The sequence below is a fragment of the Myiozetetes cayanensis genome, unplaced genomic scaffold, assembly GCF_022539395.1.
Source record: "Myiozetetes cayanensis isolate MyiCay16 unplaced genomic scaffold, myiCay2020 scf5-8, whole genome shotgun sequence".
NCBI lineage: Eukaryota > Metazoa > Chordata > Aves > Passeriformes > Tyrannidae > Myiozetetes > Myiozetetes cayanensis.
In genome coordinates this window covers 32,278,024-32,301,363 of record NW_026087742.1, presented here as the reverse complement: position 1 = coordinate 32,301,363, position 23,340 = coordinate 32,278,024, and the positions used below count along the sequence as shown (strand labels likewise).

At 40.3% G+C, this 23,340-nt stretch overlaps 1 protein-coding gene across 1 annotated transcript; it reads left to right on the top strand.

Moving 5' to 3' along the window:
- The first annotated feature begins 1,520 nt into the window (after positions 1-1,520).
- CCDC83 (coiled-coil domain containing 83) lies at positions 1,521-22,618 on the top strand. The gene is made up of 11 exons (XM_050332328.1): positions 1,521-1,662; positions 4,524-4,628; positions 7,246-7,330; positions 9,537-9,705; positions 10,336-10,503; positions 13,295-13,386; positions 14,540-14,608; positions 17,033-17,154; positions 18,163-18,245; positions 19,640-19,821; positions 21,639-22,618. Exons 2-11 carry the CDS (start codon positions 4,543-4,545, stop codon positions 21,822-21,824), a joined length of 1,242 nt encoding a protein of 413 aa, XP_050188285.1. The 5' UTR covers positions 1,521-1,662; positions 4,524-4,542; the 3' UTR covers positions 21,825-22,618.
- The last annotated feature ends 722 nt before the right edge of the window (positions 22,619-23,340 follow it).

Here is a 23,340-nt window from a genome sequence, read left to right as displayed (position 1 = left end):
GCTACTATATCCTAATAGCATCAGTCAGTCCATAATACAGAAGAAGGAAATTAAAGGGCAGTATTTTTTTATGATTTGGGATTTTGTTTGTTTGTTTCTTTCTTTCTTTTTTTTGGCTTTCTCATTTGGACAGTTATATGGGGGCACTGGATGAAAATAAACAGCATCGTCCTACTGTCTTCAATACAGATACATTGCATATTATGATGTCTGCCTGTAGAACTAAAAGTGTTTTGTCCTTACTTTAATGAATATGCCTTAATTACAGAGATTGTTGTACTGTGTCAAACAGGACTTGTCATAGGAGAACACAAGTTCCCATAGGGATGGCCAAAAACTCTGAACAAAGTAACTAAATGTGAATGTTCAGCATGGAGAAAAGAGAGACCTATGGAGCTATGGAGAGACTTAATTGCAGCCTTCCAGTCCTTAAAAAGGACATATAAAAAAGAGGAAGGGTGACTCTTTTACATGGGCAAATAGTTACAGGACAAGGGTGAATGGTTTTAAACTAAAAGAGGAGAGCCCAAAGAAGCTGTGGATGCCCCATCCCTGGAAGTGTTCAAGGCCAGGATGGATGGGGCCCTGAGCAATCAAAACTAGTGGTTGATTTCTCTGCTCCAGGGGACTTGGAACTAGATGATCTTTAAGTTCCCTTCCAACACAATCCTTTCTATGATTTGATGTTGTCCAAGAATGAGGACAAAGGCACTTTATTGATTCACAATTTATTTCTGTGTTTGAGTGTGACTGACAGGGTTACGTGGTCCAGGCACTGATGTCCCATTACGAAGGAAAGCATACAGCGCCAGTCCAAACTCGAAGGTGGTCTGCCGTCCAGGATGAGAGAAGCAGAAGTAGTTCAGCATCAGACTCCAGCCTTCCTTCCCATCTTCTTAAGCCCTGTCCCCACCTCCGGGGCATGGGTTTTTGCACTGGTGCCTGGGGCAAAGTGGCTACAGGCAGCAGAGTACGGCTGGTGCAGGAGCCATCCGAGGCTCCACCTCAGTGCCTCGGACAGCTTAGGGAGCTTGTTCCTAAGAAAGCAGCTCTGCGGTCACGGGTGACCCAGGTCACATTAGGTGTGGGACTGTTCCACTGCGGGGCTGGGACACGCCGTCTTGAACAGCACTGCAGTTTTACCTCAGGATTTCAGCCTGGCACCGCGGGTACCCACTTGAGCGATACGCGGGCCGTCCCATGAGCTTTGCCCCACAGAACCCTCCGTCGGGACTCCAACCACCTCCGTGCTGTCGCTGGCATTTTGTATTTCCCGTTTCCCGGGGCAGAGGGCGCCGCCGGCCCCCGGAAGGCGCGGCGGGGCGGGGCAGGGCCCCGTTGCGATGGCGACCGCGTTGCTGCGGCTGACGGGGAGTTCTGGCGGAGGGGCCGGCGCGGGCGGTGCGGGAGGGCTCGGGCGCAGGGCAGCAGGGCCGGCGGGGGGCGGGAGGGGGATCCGGCACGGGGTGACAGTGCCGGTGGGGTCTGGGGGCTTCGGGGAGGGAGGGGTGTTCCAGCTTTGCCCGCTGATGTGCCCGCTGGTGAAGGGGGTTGCGGGGAATACCTACGAGGGAAGGGTGGGCTCGGAGCGGAGTTGTTAGTGTGCTCTGGAGACTGGGAAGCGGATACAGTGTGACTGCCGAGTGTCACAGCGTGACTGAGGTAATCAATTCGCCGGATTCTGCTCCTGGGATGTGGATGTACCTACAGGCTGGGGAAAAAGAGGCTGGAGAGCAGCCCCACGGAAGGAACCTGGGTGTCCTGGTCGATGGCAAGTTGAATGCGAGTCAGCAGTGCCCTGGCAGCCAGGAGGGCCGACCGAATCCTGGGGGGCATCAGCCAAGGCATCGCCAGCCGGTTGAGGGAGGGAATTGTCCTGCTCTGCTCTGCACTGGGGCGGCTTCACCTTGAATATTGTGTGCAGTTTTGGGTGCCACAACATTAAAAAGACAGTAAGCCATTAGAGAGTGTCCAAGGGAGAGCCGCAAGAATGGTGAAGGACCTTGAAGGGAAGCCATGTGAGGAGTGACTGAGGTAATTTGGTCTGTTCAGCCTGGAGAAGAGGAGACTGAGGGGAGACCTCATTGCAGGTCTCATGTACAACTTCCCCGTGAGGGAAGAGGAGGGGCAGGCACTGATATCTTCTTTGTGGTGACCAGGGACAGGACCCACGGGAATGACCTCAAGTAGTGTCAGGAGAAGTTTAGGTTGGATATTAGGAGAAGGTTCCTCACCCAGAGGGTGGTTGGGCACTAGAACAGGCTCCCCAGAGAAGTGGTCACAGCACCAAGCCTGCCAGAGTTCAAGAAGTGTTTGAACAGTGCTCTCAGGCACATGGTGGGACTGTTGGGATTGTCCCGTGCAGGGCCAGGAGTTGGACTCAATGATCCTTGTGGGTCCTTCCAACACAGGATATTTTATGATTCTATGATTGATGGGGACTGAGGGAGTGGAGGCTACTGGTAGTGCAGCTGCTTGGCATACAGAGATACAGTGTGAGTACAGGTGCTGGTGTGGGTGGGACCAATGATAGTGATTGAGCTCATGAGAGTGGTGAGCTGCTATACAGGTGGTCTCTGCAAAGAGTGTCCAGAAAGTCACAGTAGTTGGGTTGCAGTGTCAGGAAACTGCCTGTTCCTTCTAAGGATGCAATGGCATTGTAGTTATTGATTGAGAAAGTGGTGGTAGTGATAATGGGGGTTTGTGAAGAGCTATGCCTCATTATTTATTTGTTTGGGAGAAGTAATAGATCTTTTCCTTCTGCAAAGGTGTTTCTACTGGTTTAAAATGTGCAGTCAATTCTCAGTCCTCCTAAATATGTTCCACTCTCTCTCACATATGTGTGTTTTCTATGGTTTGCAAAATCCAGAAAATCTTTTATTGTACTATGGGGGGATTTTACCCTGTGTAGCTTGGAGGCTTTCTTGTTGACCCCTGCTTGGGAAGAATTTAATAAATATATCACTGGAGCTCATCGGTGCCTGGAGCTGAAAAAAAAAAAAAAAAGCCCTAAACCTTTTCAAAATAATACTACTCAAAATTTTGCATTTGTAGCCAGTTTTAAGGGTGGGACCTGATTATCCATTTAGAGAAAGGGACAGAAATATAAAAAAAAAACCCATAAAACAAAAACAAAAAAAACAAACAAAAAACCCCCAAACAAACAAACAAAAAAAACCAAAAAACCAAACTTAGGGATTGCACTGGTTATCTTCTATTTCTGAGGAAAATCAGTAAAATAAGTGGTCAAGTGAAAGTGGAATCAATACAAATCCAGTTCATTCTGCACTGAAGAAGTACGACAGATTCTTTTTTACACTTAACAAGTGTAAGCTGTACTTGTGCATTTGGGCTGGAAATTCCAAGGGGGTCTAGGAGGAGCAAAGTACCTGATTTCCCACCTTAGTGAGATTTTTTTCTTAATTCACTTGTTTGGTTTTTTTAATCTCAGTCTTACAACAGCTATGTGCTTAGGATTTTTAAAAGTTTCATGAAAAAATATTGTACTGAATAGGAAACAGCAAGGGTTGTATGTGAAATAGAATAGAAAGTTATTTTGTATACAGAAAGCTGACCTTGCCTTGCTGTAGGGTATGGTGAGTGAGATGAGAAGGCATGGGCCTGTGTATGCATTACAGTGCCTCTGTTGATAATTAACTTGATTTTATAGGCTTCTTTATGTGGCTTTCCACTGACTTTTTTTCCTGTTTACTTGTGCTCATTTGGATAGCAAAAATGTATCCAGCTTGCTTTGTTTAGTCATGGAACAAGTTGTTATCGATTTCAGCTATTATTGTCAGAATTCAGAAAAGCAGTTTAATATGAAGACAGGTTATATACAATGTTTCTACTCATTCAGTAATAAATCCTCCTATATTATATAAGCTGTTCTGGTTCATTTGATTATGTGACTGCTAAAAGTGAGGTATTTTCGTAAGTGCCCCTTTCTTGCGACTTTTTAATTTTATTTTATATAATATATGATACTAGTTCCATTACAGAATTATTCATTGACAGTTGAATTCTGAGGTTGGTAGTTGTGACAACATGCCCAGGGAACACTGCCGACATGCATATCCCTTCAGAAAGTGGTTTTGTTCCAGCTCTGACAATAAAAATTGGTATCAGAGTTGCAGTGAAAGGGAAATATTCATAGTGCTAGGAGATAAGAAGGAGAGAGAGAGATGCATATTAACAAGTGGACTTGATAAAACAAGTCTGATAAAGAAAGGACGGACTGGAAAAAAACAACTGCTGATTTGATTTGCAAGGATGTAAAACACAGCCTGCAGCAAGGGATACAATGAGTAACTGGTGATAGAGAACTCTGAATCTACTCAGAACTTCAGGTTGCCCCAAAAACACGGGCCTGAGTGCTACACTAGGCAGGATTATTGCTGTCAAAAACCCAATTAGTTTTGTTTATTTCAGAACTGTTAGAAACTTGTCACAAGTGACAAAGGCCAGTGAATATATGACATTCTATACATTCATCTGTGTCTTTTTTGTTCTTTCACTTCTAGCACAAGTACAACCAGAAAAATGGAAGAGAACAAGAAAGGGGAGAAGCCAGGAAAGCAAATTACAGAACCTGAATCAGATATACCAGAAGCCATACTAGAACTTCAGTAGGTTTAATCAATTTTAACTTTTCACTCATATAGAATATATGACTGAAGGAAGCAGATGCCAAGGACACTATTCATTTTAGGACCTGAGCTGATTTTTTGGGGGGTTTCAAGGCTATTTCAGAAAGGTACACTTTTTAAACTGTAGCTGTAAGGAAGCATTTAGATGTGTCAGAAATAATCTTATGCCATTAGGCTGTAACTTGTGAAAAAATGTTTTATTAAAAACAAACAAAAAAAGAACCAGCATTTTTTCTTCTAGTAGCAAGCTTTTGATCAGCATAGACTGAAGTTGCAAGATTACATTTGACTGTATTTTTTAGAATTCTTTGGTGTTCGTGGAGGTTTGTTGTCCCCAACCAGAACTTCAAGACCTGCAGTTTACTCTCTTCCTTGGTGCAGCTGAGAGCAGAGCACAAAGCGTTTTATTTTGAAAGTAAGAGAGGGATAACTTAAAGGTCTTGAAAAATCAAGCAGAGAAAAATAAGAGCCAAGCGGGAAATATCTGAAGCAATTACTAAATAGTCCAATTGATTTGATCTCCAGTCTCTTGAGTAGATAATTTAAAAAGTCAGCTCCATGACTTTTATCAGAGACAGAAATTGAAATAGAAAAGCCTCAGCAAATCCAATATTCAGCAATTATCAGCATTTAGGGAGCAAGAAGAAGTGCCTTGGTTTGGAAATGAAAAGTGAAGTGAACTGAAGAGCAGCTGTAGTGACATCTACAGGAATTCAGAGGGTTTATGTGCTATTTCTGGTTTCAGTTTACACAGAACAGAGTACAATTTTCCATAGTGAAAGATCCCAGATTTAGCTTGATCATATCACAAACATACCATCCGAAAAGTCAAAAAACAACCCATCTATTTCACTAATAAGCAAACTGTATTATTAGGCTGAAAAAAACTGCACCACTTTCTGATAAACTTATTCTTATGCATATTCAAATATCCAAGCAAAAGACTCATTTGTCTGAAGAGTTTTCCACTGAAATGGGTGCTGTACTAACAAGGAGTATGTAGTTTCTACAAACAATAGGGAAGAAATGGAAGAAAAGTATTCTTCTTGCTGTTTTTATCTTTCTCCCTCTCCTCTCTTTCCCTTCTTCACTTCTGTAATCTGTAACTTCTCTGTACCACTTGACTGAGCAAAGCAGCATAATCATACATCTGTCACATTTCACTTAAGGATTTATCGAGTGCGTAGTGTTTAGTTAACTTCCATTCCTGTTTTTTCTTCCATATGTTGAAGGATGGTTGCTGTTGATATGCAGTTTGTTATTTTGCATTTTCATTACAGTTCTCTGTTTCAGCATTTGTTAGACAACAATCTTATGAATTACTTGCCTTAGTAACCTCTTGACATTAGCAAGGCGATGGATATATTAAAGGAAAATCTTAAAGTAGGAGAAAATAAGATCAGCAATATCCAAAATGCAGAAGTGGCTTGAAATGGCTTAAAATAGCAGGTAATTTAGGCAATCGCACTATGTGGCCAAGATGTCACGTCTGTGACATATTTTTGCTGTAGTCATGACCACCATACCCTCATATCTCTGTTCTCTCTAACTAATATCCTTGTACTTAGTAGAAGACCTGAAAAATACTTTGGAGCACACTGGCACCAGAGGATGCAAATTTAGTAACCTGCAGTTTGCATGATTCAGTGACCCAAACTTAGCAACTTAGCCAGGAAAAAAAAAAAAAAAGAAATTCTTTTAATAGGGGAGGGGAAAAATAAAAACAAAACAAAACAAACAAACAAAAACCCCCAACAAAAACAAAATGAAAAACTGAAGGAACAATAACTGTTGAAAGAGTAAAAGATATTGTGATAATTGTAATACTTACCTCTATTGTGCCACATGGTGAATGAATTCTGGGAACAGAGGGAATGATTACAGAGAATTTTGCAAATAGACATCGTTTGCAGCTTAGTGTTTCTCATTCTAGAAGAGAGAACACCAGAAAGAAAGACTTATTTTACAACTGTGGTAAAGAGAATGCCTATGAAAATGTGAAGTCAGGGAGCTAGTTCTTTGACAAAAATGTACGAACAGAGCATACTACTCAGGCTGGAGTCCCTATTCCCTTAGTGCTTCTTAAAGGCTAACAAATTCTTGGTGTGCAAATACAGTTTATGAAGTTTGACAAACCACATTTCCAGAAGAATTGAATCCCTTTTAATTCTCCAGTTTGGAATTCATCTCACCTATGTCTGAGTGAGTTGCCCAGGCTTCCTCTATGGATAGTGATGGGTAATATTTCTGGAATACAATCTTGTCCTAAAAGAGACCTCTGTAATTGGCCAGCTAAGCCACATGTACAAAGAGTAAACCAGTTCAAGCCTCTTCAGAGGCTACAAGGGAACAGTATAACCAGGGAATCTGGTATCTCTGTAGAGCATGAAATCCAAACTGAGATGAAGGTCCAGATGTATATGGGAAATAATTTCTTTATGTGTAGTAAGCAGACAGTGATATCTACCCAAATGAGTCAAGCAATATGATACAAAAATAAACATTTTGGTAGTATTTACATCTAATCCAGCTTAAATAGCATTCCTCTCTCTCTTGGTTTTGTAAGAATACCTCTGTCTTTATTCTCTCTCCCCAGAATTGAGACAAAAGAAACAACAATTGATCGGGTTTTGGTTCATCTGGAAGAATTGGAAAATAAGATCACAGAGTATTATAAAAGAGTAAGTGACTGTGCATCCTTCTCCCAACACATTTTATATGTGGTATTTTAACTCACAGATTCAGTTTTATTCTTTCAATCCTAATACTACATACATTACAACTAGTTATTGGAGTGAATTTGTTACAGTCAATGAAACTAGAGTTAGTGAGTCACTTTATGTGCTAAAAGTTAAAGTGTTACCTGAATTAAATGTGACAAAGAGCATTAATATCCTAAATATGACACATTAAAAAGGAGCTGCAGGAGTAAAACGTTGCAGAATAGGACACAGCAGTAAAGTGAGTTCAGTGAAGGTGTTCAATAACTGCCTACATATTTCATGGAATCACAGAATTGTTAATGATGGGAAAGACCTATAAAATCATTGAATCCAGCTGTTAACCCACCACTGCCATGTTCATCACTAATACATGTCCACAAGCACCACATCCACATGTCTCTTGAACACTCTGAGGGCTGGTGATTCCACTGCTTCCCTGGACAGCCTGTTCCAATGCCTGACCACCCTTTCAGTGAAGAAATTTTTCCTAATATCCAATTGAAACCTCCCTGGCACAATTTGGGGCCATTTCCTCTTGTCCTGTCACTTGTTACCTGGGAGAAGGGACTGACTCCCACTGGCTACAACCTCCTTTCTGGTATTTGTAGAGAGAGATAAGGTCCCACCCCAGCCTCCTTTTCTGCAGGCTAAACACCCTCAGCTCCCTCAGGCCTCTGCACCAGACTTGTGCTCTAGTGCTTTTACCAACTCCATTGCCCTTCTTTGGACATGCCTCTTCCTCTGCAGCAAACATGGGACAGCAAGCCCCCTTTCAGTAGGTACCTTCCCTGCAGTACATTCAGATATGCCTTTTGACCAGTCCTGCAAATGTTCCTCAGTATTTCAATGCACAAAGAATAAATGGTTTAACTTCATTTTTGTCAGTAGCATTAGCAGACCTAATGAACTACTGAGATTTGCTGACCTCTTTAGATTCATTTCTGAGGTAATGGAATTGCACAGGTTTCTGTGAGAATCTAGTTTTTCATGCAAACTTAGTTACAATAAAAACTGAAGAAAGAAAGAGCATCAGGCAACTGACTAGTTGAGCTGTATATAAATACCCATAGTATGGCATCTGATGACTGTGAGCAGTGAACTTTGAAAGCGGATTATAAAGAGGGTCACTTATTGGAATTAATTCAAATTACTCAAAAATCCTTACCCTGGATCATGTTGCAGCCTGCAGTTGGTATAGCAGTGAAACACTGAAACAGTGTCTCTCTGTCCTTCCCATGCCCGATGGTTGCCCTGCTTTTATAAGTATCCATGTTTAGTGTTCAGTGGTGCTTCTTCAGTCTTGAAGCCAGGATGGTGTTTCATTTGTGTCTTAACCATCACTGCGAGTGGCATTTGCTCTTCTTTCTGCAGGCACCTGAAGTCTCTTATGATTACTTCCCCAATTTATGCTATTTCATGGCCTCTGGAGGACTCCTTGATATTTTAGACTGTGCAGGGTACTTAAGGGCATGGTTGAAGTGCTATTTGTTTAATTTACCCATGCTTTGATAGCACTCTGAGCTCCATTCTTTGTTTCCTGCTTAATGTTTCTGAGTGGTTTAGAGTTAATCCTTCTAGAAGTGAGGAATGCTTGAGACTGTCTCTACTGTAGTTACTGTTACTGTTGGCTCCTGTATGGTATCCTTTGGGAGCAAACATACACGAGTATCACCTGAGAGGGTCATGGCAAAGGGTGATGATCACAGCTGTAGAATCAGGAGGTATAACCAATATAACCAATTTCAGCTCTGACAAGGCTCTTTGCTGTGGTTATATGTGAGCGACCTGATTGTCTCATGAGTTTTCTACATGGAGGTGGTACATTCTCATGAAGAATGTTGAATAGCTCCTACATATAAATATTGTTATTAAATTACTCACAAGCAACTTTCTTTCCAGGCAATGGAGGACTATTGATGTAGTGCACGGAACACAGCAGTCATTTGTCTCTCATTTCCTTCCAATGGTCTTGAAGTTACTGAGGAAACTTCTGAGACCTGAAAACTCCCTTCTGCTCTATCCTTTTAAATATGAAGAATAGGTGTTTAGCTGGGTTTTCTTGCATTTCACCTGGCACTAGGCCAGATTTTACTTTTGTTACTTAACTTTGTCACTTTGAAAACCACTTTGAAAATGTACTGTGCCTTCTGTTGTTCTTTCTTAGAATGACCACCTGAAGGAAGAACAGCAGGCACTTATCAGGCGCATAATAAAACAAATAGAAGAAAAGGAGAAAAAACGAGATGAAAAGGAGGTTGTAACTAGGAATGATGTGGAAGAGTCACTGAAAGCAATTTTTCAGTATGTGAAGGACAAAGAACAACTTTTTGAAGGTATGTTGTGAGTTGGGGAAGTGTGGTTTGCAATCTACACAGTTGGGATCTTTGTTGTTGTTTCGCATTTAGAGTTTCAATGTACTTGTTACATAAAAAGCATATGTTTTCCTTCCCAAAAATTGGGCTGTCTTAATTTGATATGAGATTGTGGAAGGCTTAAAAGTAAATCTGTTCCTTCCAAGTGATGTATATTATTGTGCAAGTATGGAGGCTTCCTCTTTTCTATACATTTGAAACTTATGAAAACCCTAAGCACTGGCTCCACTGGAAGATTTAAAAAAAAAAAAAAAAATCAGTGGCAGGAAAAATGATCAGTTTTGACTGTTGAAAATTCTGGCTGTCATCCCTGTGATTCTCTGTGGGAGACACATGTGTCTTTGGTTACAGTATTTCAGTGAGAACTGTTGTCACTCCCTGGAAGAATAAGATCAAGCTGTTTTCAGCAATGATGGTGGCCCTTCACACTGTAAGCCCATCATGTTGTAATGTATCGTACTGTGGAAGAATCCTCCTTCCTTCTCAAACTCCTGTGAAAGTGCCTTTCATAAAGAATGTGATGAAGTTATAAGAATTGTCAGTTCAAGAAGTCAGTAACGAACTTGTCTTTTGACATCCTTATTTTAATAGAACTGCGCTCCCAAATTGAAGAAATTCAGCAAAGAATTTCAGTAAAGCAGCGTGAGAGAGATTATTGGTTGGAGTACAAAAATGTAGGAAGTAAAATACACGCTGAGAAGATTAGTAGTTTGGAAGAAGACATTAAGAAAGTTAAAGATGAGCTTCAAAGAACTGCAGGTCAGTTTACAGCTAGTGTAATGCACATCTTACAGGCTTTTTGCAAATTGCTTGCAGGAATCAAATTATAAATTTAATTTGAGGTCAAGTTCTTGTATCAACTTGTATCAACTTTCCTAAAACAGTGCACATAAAGTGGGCTGTGTAATCCTGAAAAATGTAAGGACACTCTTTCTCTCTATCTCTCTATAAAATTTCCTTTATTAAAGAAACGGATAAAGTTTACAGAAATGATGACACTTCAAGATACTGATAAGCTTGTCTTCTGATGATTTTCTTGTAAAATACAGGCAACCCATTTTTAAAAAATGTTACTGTGAAGGACAGGAGTTTTCTAAAAATAAGTCTACATATATTTAGGTCACCTACACACAGGGCTCCCTTAGCAGTCATACTTGAAAATGTTGACTCTACTGCTGTTGCTTCTCATCATGTTACAAGCACTTCACATATTGAAAGCTTCTTTGACAGGAAAGTAGCATGAGGTCATTCTTGGAACAGTCTTTCCTATGGAGCACACTGGTTTACAAGCAGAACTAGAGGGAGCTCTTTAGCCACTGGTCTGAACTTTGCCTCCTAGTTGCTTAGTCTCCTGTGTGAAGCCCTGCAAAATTGCCAGTGCAGACTTATACAGATACTGGGAATTGTTTCAGTAGCATCAGAACAGTGGAATTAATTTGAGAGCTTATATATTCTTAGTGATTATATATGCTGAGTGATTTTTACAAAGATTTCTTTACTACTGCATTATTTTAATGTTAATATTTTTTATATTAAATATTTTGCTTCTTCATAACCCATGCTTCCAGTGGGAGAAGGATGTCCTGGTTTTCTTCCTTTATGTCCCTCTCAGTATGCATGACCACAGCCAAGCAGCTGGTAGTAACAGGCAGTGACACTGCTCTAAGGGTCTCTGTATATTCTGTGCCAAGCATTACCAGGCATCAACTACTGTGGATAAGAGCCAGCTAGCTATCTTTTTGTCTCTTGAAACATATTTTGCCGTGATTAAGATCTGCCTCATGACTTCTACATTGCCAGATAGCTTGTCAGATACCCATCTCTGTTACAGGAGAGACTGAGTTTTTTCCTTATGCATTTTCTGTGTTCTTAATCAGTTTAAAACTTTGCTATATAGACGCTGAAATAAGAAAACCAGAATGGGCTTTTATATAGAATGCCAGAATGAGCCAGTAGGAACATTTACTCTGGCCTCCTGCATGTCACAGGGTACAGAGTCAAAAATTCCTGGTCAAACAGAAGTGTATTTATTGAGAGACTGTTACACAGGTACATACAGCAGTTGCCTACTTAACACACTGCAAAATGATGCTGCCAGTACTGGACGTTAAGTTTTACTTAACTTCCTAAAATTGAACCTGGAAAGTGTCTGGAGAGTACAGCCTTCCTGCAGAAATGTAATAAGCTTTCAGAGCAATGCAGCAACAAATTGGGCTTTTTCACACCTCACAGGTGTAACAGGCTTAGGGAATAAGCTTAGCTGAACAGGTTTCTGTCTCTGCGTGTACCACTGAAGGGCTTGACACCGGCACAATTTGTGTTGTCTAGCGCTGACATTTTAAACAAAACCAGCTGAGGAAGAGAGAAAACAAAAGAGAGCCACATACTTAGGTGAGGTGTGGGGAAACAGTGTTGCAGTGAGAGAGTTGGGGAAAATAGCCTCCTTAGGAACTGTTCAGACATACTGTTTCTCCTTTTCTTCACTCTCCCAGTACCACTCAGGCTGTTTAGCTGTCTGAAAAAATGAAACAGTGAATTAATTACAGTATGGAAGTACTTCCATTTCATTTTGCCAACTCTAGATGGTGGATTCCAGCTTCCACGATGTTAAATTAAGAACTAATGCACAACTAATGAACTAATATGCCTTTGGTATTTGACTGCCTTTGACTCCACAGCGGGTCCATGACCAGATCTTCATTTACAGCCAGATCAGCAATAGTCTGTCTGTAACACAAGTGCAGAGCAAGGCTGAACCTCAAGTCCCTGCAACAAGAGGAAATGCCTTCCTTCGAAGAAAATGACTGCAATCTCATTCATTCCTTCAAAAGGAGGAAATATCAAGCAGAAATAGGCTATTTAGGAGAGCAGAAGAACAACTAAAGGGCTAAAGGGAAGGACAAAATAATTAAAAAGCAAGTGACTAGAAGGTGAAGCCAAACAAATTGACTTTGATGTAAAACACTTTCTAAATAATGACCACATGTAATGATAAAATAAAGGCAAATCATTGAGGCATTTGCCGCACTGTCCATTTTGTCCTGTTGTCAAATTAGAACCTTAGAGCCTTAAATAAGTAAGAAAATTTATTAGGCTCTTTATAATAACTGTCTGGAAAAATGCTATGTGGATAAGATGATCCAATACACTTCTATACCTAAAAAATAAGTTTTCTAAGCAAATGTTTCACATCACGCTAGGAACTGCTATTGATGAAGACAAAATTTAATATTAGGATGCCAGTGTTTTAGCAGAGGATTGCTCAGCTTACTGCTCAGTTAGCAGTCAATTGCTCAGCTGTTGCAGTTGTCAGTAGAAATGTGCAAGCCACTTCTGATTTCTAGTTCTGTAGTTAACACTGCTGTCCTTTGGGTTTAGGAGGATAATTTCTATGGGGAAGGATGTTTGAATCCTTTTCTGTGGAGCATCTACGCTTGTGGTGCTTGCTGATAAGTTCCAGTTCAATAACAACATGCCAGTTATGTATTTGTTGCCAGGAGAAATTGATGTCAAATAATGATTTCTGATTTCCTTTTTTATTGTTTTGAAGAATATTATAGAGATGCTTTGAATGCAGTGAAAGAAGAAAATAAGAGTCTGTTTGACAGGCACTTGAAGTTACTTAGTGAACAGGCTCTTAAGGTATTCCTTCTGCCTTTTTTAAAACTGCTAACTGCATCATAGTTAGGATACATGTACTCTGAGTTTATAACTATTTTAACTCACATTAAGACTTGAAACTTTTCTAATAAATTGAGAGTAACAGAAACTGTAAATCTTACTTCATTGTTATACATACATGTACCTTTTTTTTTTTACATCAGACTAACAATGAGTAGATGTGAGGGCATTTTACAAATGAGGTATGAGGAACTGGTGCACCATGCACTGGCATGACTTGCTCAAGAATGTGTTGCTTTTGCTGTGACTGATTTTGACATTTGCATAGACTTCAGAAAACGATAACATGCAGAGGGATTGGCTGCATGAAAATATATGCCAATTTGAAAAAAAAAAATGTTGTACTTGTACAACATTTTTAAAATGCCAAAATAGAGCAGTCTGAGGAAAGTTTAGGTTTATTGATACATTAATTATTTTTGGTCATCTCTGCCAGCTCTGATTTGAAAACATGGTATACAAATAGCTCTAGTGACAACATCGCACTTGCACAAAACACAAAACATACTTCAGTGTGAATCACTAGGCCCATTATGTGTTTAAATTCCCTGACTTCAGTGCTGGAATTTCCAGTCATGTGAGAACATAATCCAGAGGACTGTGTTTATGGTGATCTACAGGGGCATCTTCCCTCCCAGTTGTTCCTTTCCACTTACTGACATCAATAATTAAATTGTAGCTTGGGCTCATTAGCACAGACATGTACACGTTTAGGTCACTTGTCATAGATCAGTACTGCTGCATTTGGGATTTTGCTTGGGATTTTTAGTAGCTAAAGGTTTGATTTTCTGAAAACAGGAAGACTTGAACTATAGTGGGAACACAGAAGAACTTGTTAGGCAAAAAAAATGAGAAATGTCCTATTTTAATATGGGAAATTATAAAATATTGGTAAACTGCTTGACATATAATCTGCTCTAGGCAGGATGATGGAGAAGAAACATCTGGCCTTATGAACTAAATCCCCTTGTAATCCCTCAGGGGATGCTACAGTCTGTTGTGTGGATGTTTCTTAATTATTTCCTGCTAAAGAGCAGAAGGTTCTTCTTTATATTCTGCAGGACTGTCAAAGTTCCACTCTCAGATGAGATGATCTTAAATTGTGTTTTCTTAGAGTGCTGTGGGATACTTAGACAAAAATTGTCGCAGAGAAATTCAAGAGAATGAATGGCTAAAAGAAGAGGTAAGAGGATCACTTGCCTACAGTTTATTATGGTAGTTGATATTTTAAATGCCATGGCCTACAGCCATAACCATTTCTAGTGATGGGCCTCTGAAGAATTCCATGAGAAAAGGAGAGCAGTTTTCCAGTAATTAATCTGTAATCCTGAGCAGCAAACAGTGTAATGTGGTGAACAAAAGTAAAAGGTGAACACCTGCTTTCACAAATGAAGGACCCCTTTTCCTGCCTAAGCAGTTACATGAAGGACTACCATGTTCCATACAAATAAGTATTTACATCTGTGAAGACTGGGATGCTATTTAGTGTGAAGGTTCAACAATGTAAGTATCTGAAAAGTGAAGTTTTGAATTGCATTAAAGTTCTAGTGTTGCTGTATTGAAAGAAAATGGATATGGATGTTGGAAATGTGTTTTGAGAAATGGCTTGAGACAACTTTAAATGGAAAGTAATAAAGAAACCATGGGGGCTACACACTGAAGAGAGGAAAATCAAAATCGTATATAGTTGTAATTGATTATTGATAGCTTTTATACTGTCCTTTAATGGCAATTTACAGCTATATATTAGATACCTGTAACTTTTCTTGTCAAGAAAAGACTGTTTTTGTGAGCCAGATTTAGAAAACTAATTTTTCCATGGTGAGAGTTTGATTGTGTTTGCTCCAGTCAATACAGGTTCTTTGTTGCAATCAAATCTAAGCATGAAATTGGTGGGTAAAATGCCCTGCCCAGCCTTTACAGTCTCCCAGTTTAGAACTGAGCAAAACTTTTGGGGAAGTTAATAAATGAACTTCTTATTTTTCCATGCCACATCAACAAACCTGGCAGAGGTTTCTACATTTTACTTACTAGTTTAAGATACATGCCAGTATGCAGGGTTACAGCTTTCCTTCTTCCCTCTAATGAGCCCTGAGCATGCATCTTTAACTTTCCAGGGAAGGTGTCCAAACCACAGCTTATGAAGCAATGAGGGTGGGGGTCAATAGGAAAGAATTAGTGTTTTATTCTGTATAAACAAATAGGAGCTCAAATCTATACATCCTGTCACTGAATGAGTATGAATTATCTTCCCATCTCCCTATCTCACTGAACACTTATGACTTTCACACACATTAGACAGTGTCAACAAGACAGATCCACTTTGGAGTACTCTTATGTCCTGACAGGCCCTCACCTCGGAGCTGAGGGATTTGGGTTTCTTTCCTCTCAGCTAAGATTCCTATGTTATGAATTACTTTCCTATGTTATGAATTAATGCTTTGAATTTTGGGGAAAACAAAACTATTATCACTAAGTTTTCCAGTCCTCTGAATTCACCCATTCATTTTCTCTGCTTTTCTTACATGGATGAAATATTTTCTCTCAGGCTAATGTTTATATGTAGCCAACAGAATCTTCCAGTAGTTTCTTTTGGGGAGTTAAACTAAAAATTTCAGTTTAGTCTTACTTCAATTTTTTTTTTCCTCAGTTTGGCCACTGAACTGAAAAATGATTTACCAAAACAGCCCAAAACAGCCCTATTTCCAAATTTGAACAGATTTGGAGATGGCACCCACATTTTCCCGTGGTTACTGTGTCACACCAAGATGGTGCAAAACTGCATCACCTCATTGTGCCAAGCCACATCCCGTTACTGGTTAATGTCCTGTCATTTTCACCTTTTTAATCCCTGGAAGAAATTTGAGCTACTTTTAATTGCAAATTTGGATGATTACAGCTGGGTTAATTTGGCTCTGGTGAGAACAGGTGCTTTCAGGTCACTGGGTACTGCTTTTAAACATGGGCATATGGCTAAGTTTTCTGGGAAGGTGTCTCTCCCATACATTTCCCTCTCCAGTGAAGTGGGTAAGAACTTGCTTCTACTTCAGGAAGAGTGGGAGGAATTGTGAAAACTGAATAACTGACATCCTTTAGTTAGTCTAACTTCATGGCGATATGGGAGGATTACCAGTGAAAGAAAGTAGTACCCGGGGCTTAGTCAATGTTGTAGTAACTTGGACATTGCTAATTCTGGGTAAGAAGGTTTTATGTATAAGCAGGAATTAGAAAAACAATGCTTGCTGACCAAGACCTTGAATTTAACTCTGTAAAGAAGGTTTTTCTCTCTCAAAGCTCTGTAAGTGAAAGCAAAAAAGAAAAATCCAGAGCTGCTGTCTAGCAGACCTGCTTGACTACATCAGAAAGTTGTGCTGTCAGGATTGCATAGCCCAAATATGTGGCTGTGATTGACAGAGCTGTGATAGTAAAAGGGTTCTAATAAAATTGTGAAAAAACCAGAGAGATCTTCCCTTTGCCTGAAAATGTGTCACTATGTTTCCCCACCAAATGTGCAGTCTTGCTGATACAGGTATGTGCTGTTAAGGTAGTTGCTATGCAAGCTTTCCAAAATTCTAAGATTTTATTTTTTTTTTCTAATTGTCAAAAGGTTAAGATCTACCGAAAGGAAGTAAGTGATTTGAAAGCCTCTGTTCAGCTCCTGGAAGAAGAAAATACCAGTTTAGTGGCAAAACTGATTGATACCAAACTTCAAAACCTGATAGGATCCAGGTAAAATGATGCCTTTACAGACCCAAAAGAGATTAAATTTTTTTTAAAACATAATGATACCATCTGCCTCTAAAGCTATTTGGGCTCTCCTACATCAAAGGCAAGGTAGTTTCCTAGTTGAGGAGAAAGAGGATTTGACTATGTGTGGGAATTGTATCCTTGAAGGATAACAGTAACATTGTGACCTCCTAAATACCAAAATTCAGGGAAGAAACTTGGTTCTTTAATAGTCTATGAAGACCTAGCACTACTAACTTTTTTTTTTTTTAATTTACTAACTAATTGTGTTGTAATTAGATGGTCTCAGCCCTAGCTTTTTAGATGAAGTGCTGAAAAATAGATTTTTCCTTTACTGTTGGAAAAATGTGAAGATTAATATGCAAAGACAGCAGGCTGTGCAATCTCAAGTGAAACAGATGACCTGGCACTGAGTAAGGAAGAGACCTTGGAATATGTCTGTCTGTAGAGGTATCTGTAGGATTAGCTCCATTTGTACTGAAATTATTTAACTCATTCCCCAGAGAACGATGAATTTAGCTACAAAATATCAACACTAATGGTATCAAAAGCATAATGCAACAATAGGAATGATCCATTTTCATTTTCCAGTCCCAGCTCAGTGGTTTTAGCCATATTACATAAAAAGTTCCAGGTCTTAAGAAGTGACCATTTGTTTCTCCTTTCCAAACTTTGGATTGCTTCTTAAGTGAGAGCTGCCAACTGTGGTTTGAATCTTGGACTGACTGGAGACTATAACATTTGTTTTCTTTTAGTCTCATGGACATAGTTGAACTTAGACACTAAAAATAAAAAAGAGCAGCTTATTAGCCACTAAGCTACCTGGCTGCCTCCATTGCATTTTTAAACCATTGTGCTGTTCTGCATTTGTGGTTAAGCAGCAAATGGCTTTCAGAAAGGGTGTCCTCCCTCTCACCCCAAAACACTGCAGTTTAGAGAGAAGTTTCAGACCACTAATATAAGTTTCACTACATCTTTTTTATTCCATAGGCATTTGTTTCTTACTGAGGCAGCTGGCTTGCAAGAAGGATTTCCTAAGGATGGAATGGAACTGGAATATAGAGAATATGCAGGTAATATGCATGCCAGCAGCTTTTAAGAACTGATAAGTTACTGAACATTTACAGACTTTTTATTTCTTAAGGTTTTTATCAAACAGCCTGTTTGACATGGTGAACACTTAATTTCCCACTTGATGGCAGCCACCACAGCAATGACGGACTGTAGTTGGCTTAAAGACAAAATCACAGTCTACCTGTTATACAGTTTTTAAATCAAAATTGGTGTCTAGATTGTGGAATAAAATTACTCCTCTACAGATAGCCTGGAATGCAGTTAACAAGATTGGCCATCTTTTATGAAGATATGGTTCATATCTTACTCAGTTCTTTACTGATCCATATCATCATAACTTCATTATGTCTTGTCCCTGAGACAACACTCTTTAAACTCTGTGCTGGCTTTCACTTCAAGTGTATGTGCACTTCATGGTCATTCAGCTCATACACTGGAGGTAAATAAGAAATAAATCCCTAGCAAGAGCAGTTGAAGCTCAGCCCAAACTGAAAATCTTATTAAGCAGTACTGAATTTTGGACTAAATCTCCATCTATTCCGGTAGGTGTGCCCAGGAAAAGGATATACCATTAGGCAAGAAAGAGCAAGTGAATGTCCTTATTTGTTTAGGATGGTTTTTGTGGATTCCTTAGTATCACATGTTTTATTTCACATCTTTGTGTTAGTACAAAATTAAAGAGATAAGTTACAAAAATTGAAGTCATGCAGTTATGGATACATGAAGAAGTCTGTTTAAGTTCTGATCAGTCCGAGCCATAGGTGGGGCTTTTGAAACCATCAGGCACCAGCAAACCTTCTGAATTAGATATATGTTTACTTTGAATACCATTGCAATAGTTACTGGGAGGAGTAGGTTTTGTTCCAATAAGCCAGGATCAGATCCCAGGCAAACCTGTAACTTGGCAGTCCATGTCCAGCACTGTCTGTCATCCTGAGAATGAGTCAACTGCAATTGTGAGCTCTTCAGGGGAGTTATAAGTAGACTAGCTGTGTTTCAGGAACTTGTATCTATATACCTATAAATACATGGATATAGAAAAAGCTTATACTTGCTTTTGCTGCCTTTCTTATTCTTTTTAACTATTCAGGGCTCTACAGGCCTTAAGTTGAACTGATTGTTTCCCCTGCCCCATCCCACAGACCCATTAGTTCTTATGTCCGATCAATTTCAGTTCTTGGTCTTGATCAGAAATTGTGAACAAAAAACACATATATAAAAAAACAGTGAGGAGAATTAACATTTGGCTTGACTTGCCAATTAAAAATCCTACCAAGCTGTTCTTTGCATCATATGGGCCAAGCCATATTAAAGACTGCAGGCAATGCTCATACCAAGTACCGATTCTGACTTCCATAATTAAATACACATAATTTTACTTCTCTTTAAAAAGCAAAGGCAGATGGAGAAGAGAGCCTCAGAAGTGCCACAGTTCCCTGTAGGAGAAAAAAAGCCTTTCCAAAGGTTCAGTCTAAAACAGAGGATGAGAAGCCTCAAGACAGTGAAGAGCTGCAGGAAAAAATCTTCACTACAGCCTTGGATCGCTTGCTGTACGAAGATGAAGATGATTTCAAGGTATGAGTTAAAGTCATCAGGTCTTTCACTGACACAAACATTTTTCAGAATGGAGCATGAACTACTGTCAGGACCATTCTATTCCCAGTGGTGTCATGACATCCAGTGTCTTTTACCTAGTGTGCAATTCAGATGCTTAATCGTAAGCCTGTGGTGCTATTTGGGACAGTGAGGTCACTCCGTGTCCTTCAGATGCTGGGCCAAAAGAGCACAGGTTCTCTGTCATACAGGCCAACCTCCCTTGGATGTTTTGGATACCTTAAGGCATTTCTGGTATCATGAGAAATTGTTTTGGCAATTGAATGGTGTCCTAGGAATCAGCACAGAGGGTAAGGATGAAATTCCCCCTAGAAAGAATTTCTGAATGCCAGCTAGTGACAGTTTGCTATGGTATTGCCAGGCTCTTGCTTGGATACTGGTCCTTTAGAATCTGTGTTGCATAGTAGCATTACAGGATCGACATTCCTTCAGCAGAAAGCCGGGATGAAGGTGTTCCTGGGTGCAAACTACAGGGGCTGAGAGAATAAAAAGATACAGGTTATATGTATATAGCCAGAGTTTGTGTGGTTCTCAGAGAGGGGATGGTGGTACCTACTTCTGAAGATCCTCAAACCTAGGTTGCAAAAAATGCTTCCTGGGTGCCTTTGATACTCTTGAGTTACAAAAACTTGAATACTCTTAGAAAATACATTACTCTACATCGATTTCTACTCCAAATTAAAGAAGATGATATAAACATGGTGCAAACTGCAGGACTGTGTAAAGATACTTCCCCATAATGTTTCTTTATTCCTGAGTATTCTATTCAAACTTACTCAATAATGAGTTAGAAGACCCAGAAAAGCAAAACAAACAAAAAAATGTCAACAAGTCTTTCTCTAGAAATTTGGCTTTAGTTTTATCAATACCCTGCAACTTGTGTTCAGAGAAATCAACCTGTTGCCTTGCTCACAGACTAACTTAAGGGGTGGCTCTGTCCTGAAGAGGCATTACAAAGAGAAGTTTTAACAAAAGACTTCTGTCCAGGTGTTTGTTTCTTTGCAGTCATTGCCTGGGGAGAGGAAGCTGTCCTTCTTTCTCCCTGCTGGTAGCACTGCAGAGCCCACCCCACTGAGGGCCACTGGTGCTGCTGACATAGGTGCTGTTACCTCCTAACAATGAAGGTGCAGCTGCAAACAGCGGTGTTGCACTGGCAACCATTATGAAAGTACTGATTAAACAGAGGTGCTTCAAGAGCTTGCACTGGAGGGTTTCTTCTTCCCCCTCTCTGGTTTGGCAGTATGGTACAGCTCCTGCACTCAGGGAACCCATAGTGCATATCGGCCTCTTCTGTAGCTGATTCACTCTCTAACCCAGCAGGAAAACTTTCCCCTTCCCCCTCTCCCTCTGAATTAATTTTCTGTTGGGTTAGTCAACCAAATAGAGGTTTGGGGAAGACCGGAGCCAGGGCAAACGTGGCAGAAACCCATGGCTGGGCTTGGACCTCTCTTTTTGGCAGGAATGAGCTCTTGGATTAGTTTAATTCTTCTCACAGAACTGAACTTGAGAGTAGAAATTGGTTTACAGAGGTAGTGTTATCAGTAAAAACACATGGGAGAAGAAGAGGGCAGCAGGGCTGCAGCCTCCTAAGATGAGCTGGCTTGTAAAAGAAGCCCATTATCACTGACATTACCAAACAGCAGCCCTAAGGCAGCATCTCTACAGTTGCTTTAAAAAGGAAAGTTGCTGGGTTTTGTTTGTTTGTTTTTTTTGTGTTTTTTTTTTTTTTTAAGGGCTCCTTTTCTATCTAATAAAGAATAATATTCTTTCTTCTTAAGGCATACTTAAAACTGGGTCCTCTGAAGAGAAAGCTGTATGTGGTTGGAAGAGCCGTGCCTACTCATCATAAGGAACCAGAAGAAATGCCAAGCAGGAGCGACAGAGAGGATGGCAGTGTTGGTAAATCAGATGGGCACATCACAGCTGAGATGATCAGGGCCTTATTTAAAGAAAATGATGATTGAAACTAGACAAGCTGTGCTGTTAACACAGAAATGTAACACTCTCAGTTCCTCAAATATTTGCTCTGTTCTTCAAGAACTGTATGGCATTAGGCTTTGTGGAAACTATTTTTGAGTGCCTGAATCATGATTAGCACGTGTGAGTTTAATGAGAGGTATGTCTGTGTGCAGATGGCTAATTGAAAGGTTCCTTTCCTTACCACTGAGAGAGGTCTTGTGCACTTTTTGGGCTACTCAGTCCACATAGCAGCACCTGTATCTACAAAATGATCCAAGTCAATATTTAGTTTGTGTGGTCTCCACTTGCAGACTGTCAGATGTGGGATTCCCTCTTGATTAGACACAAATGGGTAAATGCAGGGCTGCCATAAAATATACAACTGTTAAAAATACTTAATACTCTGCTAAAGCAGAATTAATTTGTCCAAGCATAATTCAACTATTGGTACAAATTGAGTGTTGGAATGAATTTTATCTGTCTCCATAAAACCCCTACTTAAATATATTGAAATAAACAAAAATTAATTAAAAAAATAAAAATCTTGAAAGTCTTAAATATTTTGTTTGTTTATAATTGACCAAATATGTTGTATAACCCTGTATCTTCGGTTTGTGGCTGCTCTCTATGAACAAGATATCCTAGTGCATTGATGCAGTGTGGGGGGTTTCCACTCCCACTGCGCACCCTGGATACCCTCTCAGGAGCACACAACGCACTTACTTCCCACAGGTAGGCTCTGATGGGTGTATTTCCTAGTTAGAAACCTGTGACAGCATTGAATAATCAGATTTTAACCCCTGACAGGTTAATCAGCTGTTTGGAATAAAGCTTTTCAAAAAATTTAAAACATTTGAAACAGCCTGTATTTCTATGAAGTGTCTCGGCTTACCCTGTGCTTCTGTGCAAACATTTTTGGTTTTCCAAGCGAGCTCAGCTGTTCTTGCCCAGCAGGTGTCTCCTTGAGCTGCAGGTGAGTCCAGCTGTTCCCTGGGCCCCACTGAGCTCAGCTCCTCCGGAACTGTGCCCATGAGCAGGCAGGTCAAGGCGGCAGGCCCTGTCTCAGACTGACTCTCACTTGCTCTGCCATGTGTTAACAGTTCATGGAGTTTGGACGTGTCCCTGCTGTAACCCAAGTGAGTTACAGCAAAGGCTGAGGTGATTCCCAGCCCTTGAGTGTCCAGGGAAGGGGGATCCGGATGTGTGAGGTAGTCACGTTTGCAGCATAACAGAAGCCTCCCCTCAGCTATGCTGCCTTGCTTTGAGTGCAGGGCAAGCCCCATGAAATGGCTGACTTGGGAGTTTAGTTCTGCTCAGTGATTAGTTTAGCTCCTTGTTTAGATGCAGAATTAGAATATGGCTTATGCTGAACAGCTTTTCAGTAAAAGAAAGGCCTCTCCTTCCCACCACTCCCCAAAGGGGATTTACATTTTCTAGTGGTATAAATGCAGGGCCCATCTCTAGGCTTCTCATGGCTTACGCCCATAAGGCACCATGTGCAGGACATGTGGCAGGACAACA

Excerpts from the sequence above, each read along its gene's own strand:
- CCDC83 (XM_050332328.1), top strand. The coding sequence starts at position 4,543 with ATGGAAGAGAACAAGAAAGGGGAGAAGCCAGGAAAGCAAATTACAGAA. Across the intron at positions 10,504-13,294 it reads TGAGCTTCAAAGAACTGCAG|AATATTATAGAGATGCTTTG; the intron begins GTCAGTTTACAG and ends ATTGTTTTGAAG. Across the intron at positions 19,822-21,638 it reads AAGATGAAGATGATTTCAAG|GCATACTTAAAACTGGGTCC; the intron begins GTATGAGTTAAA and ends TTTCTTCTTAAG.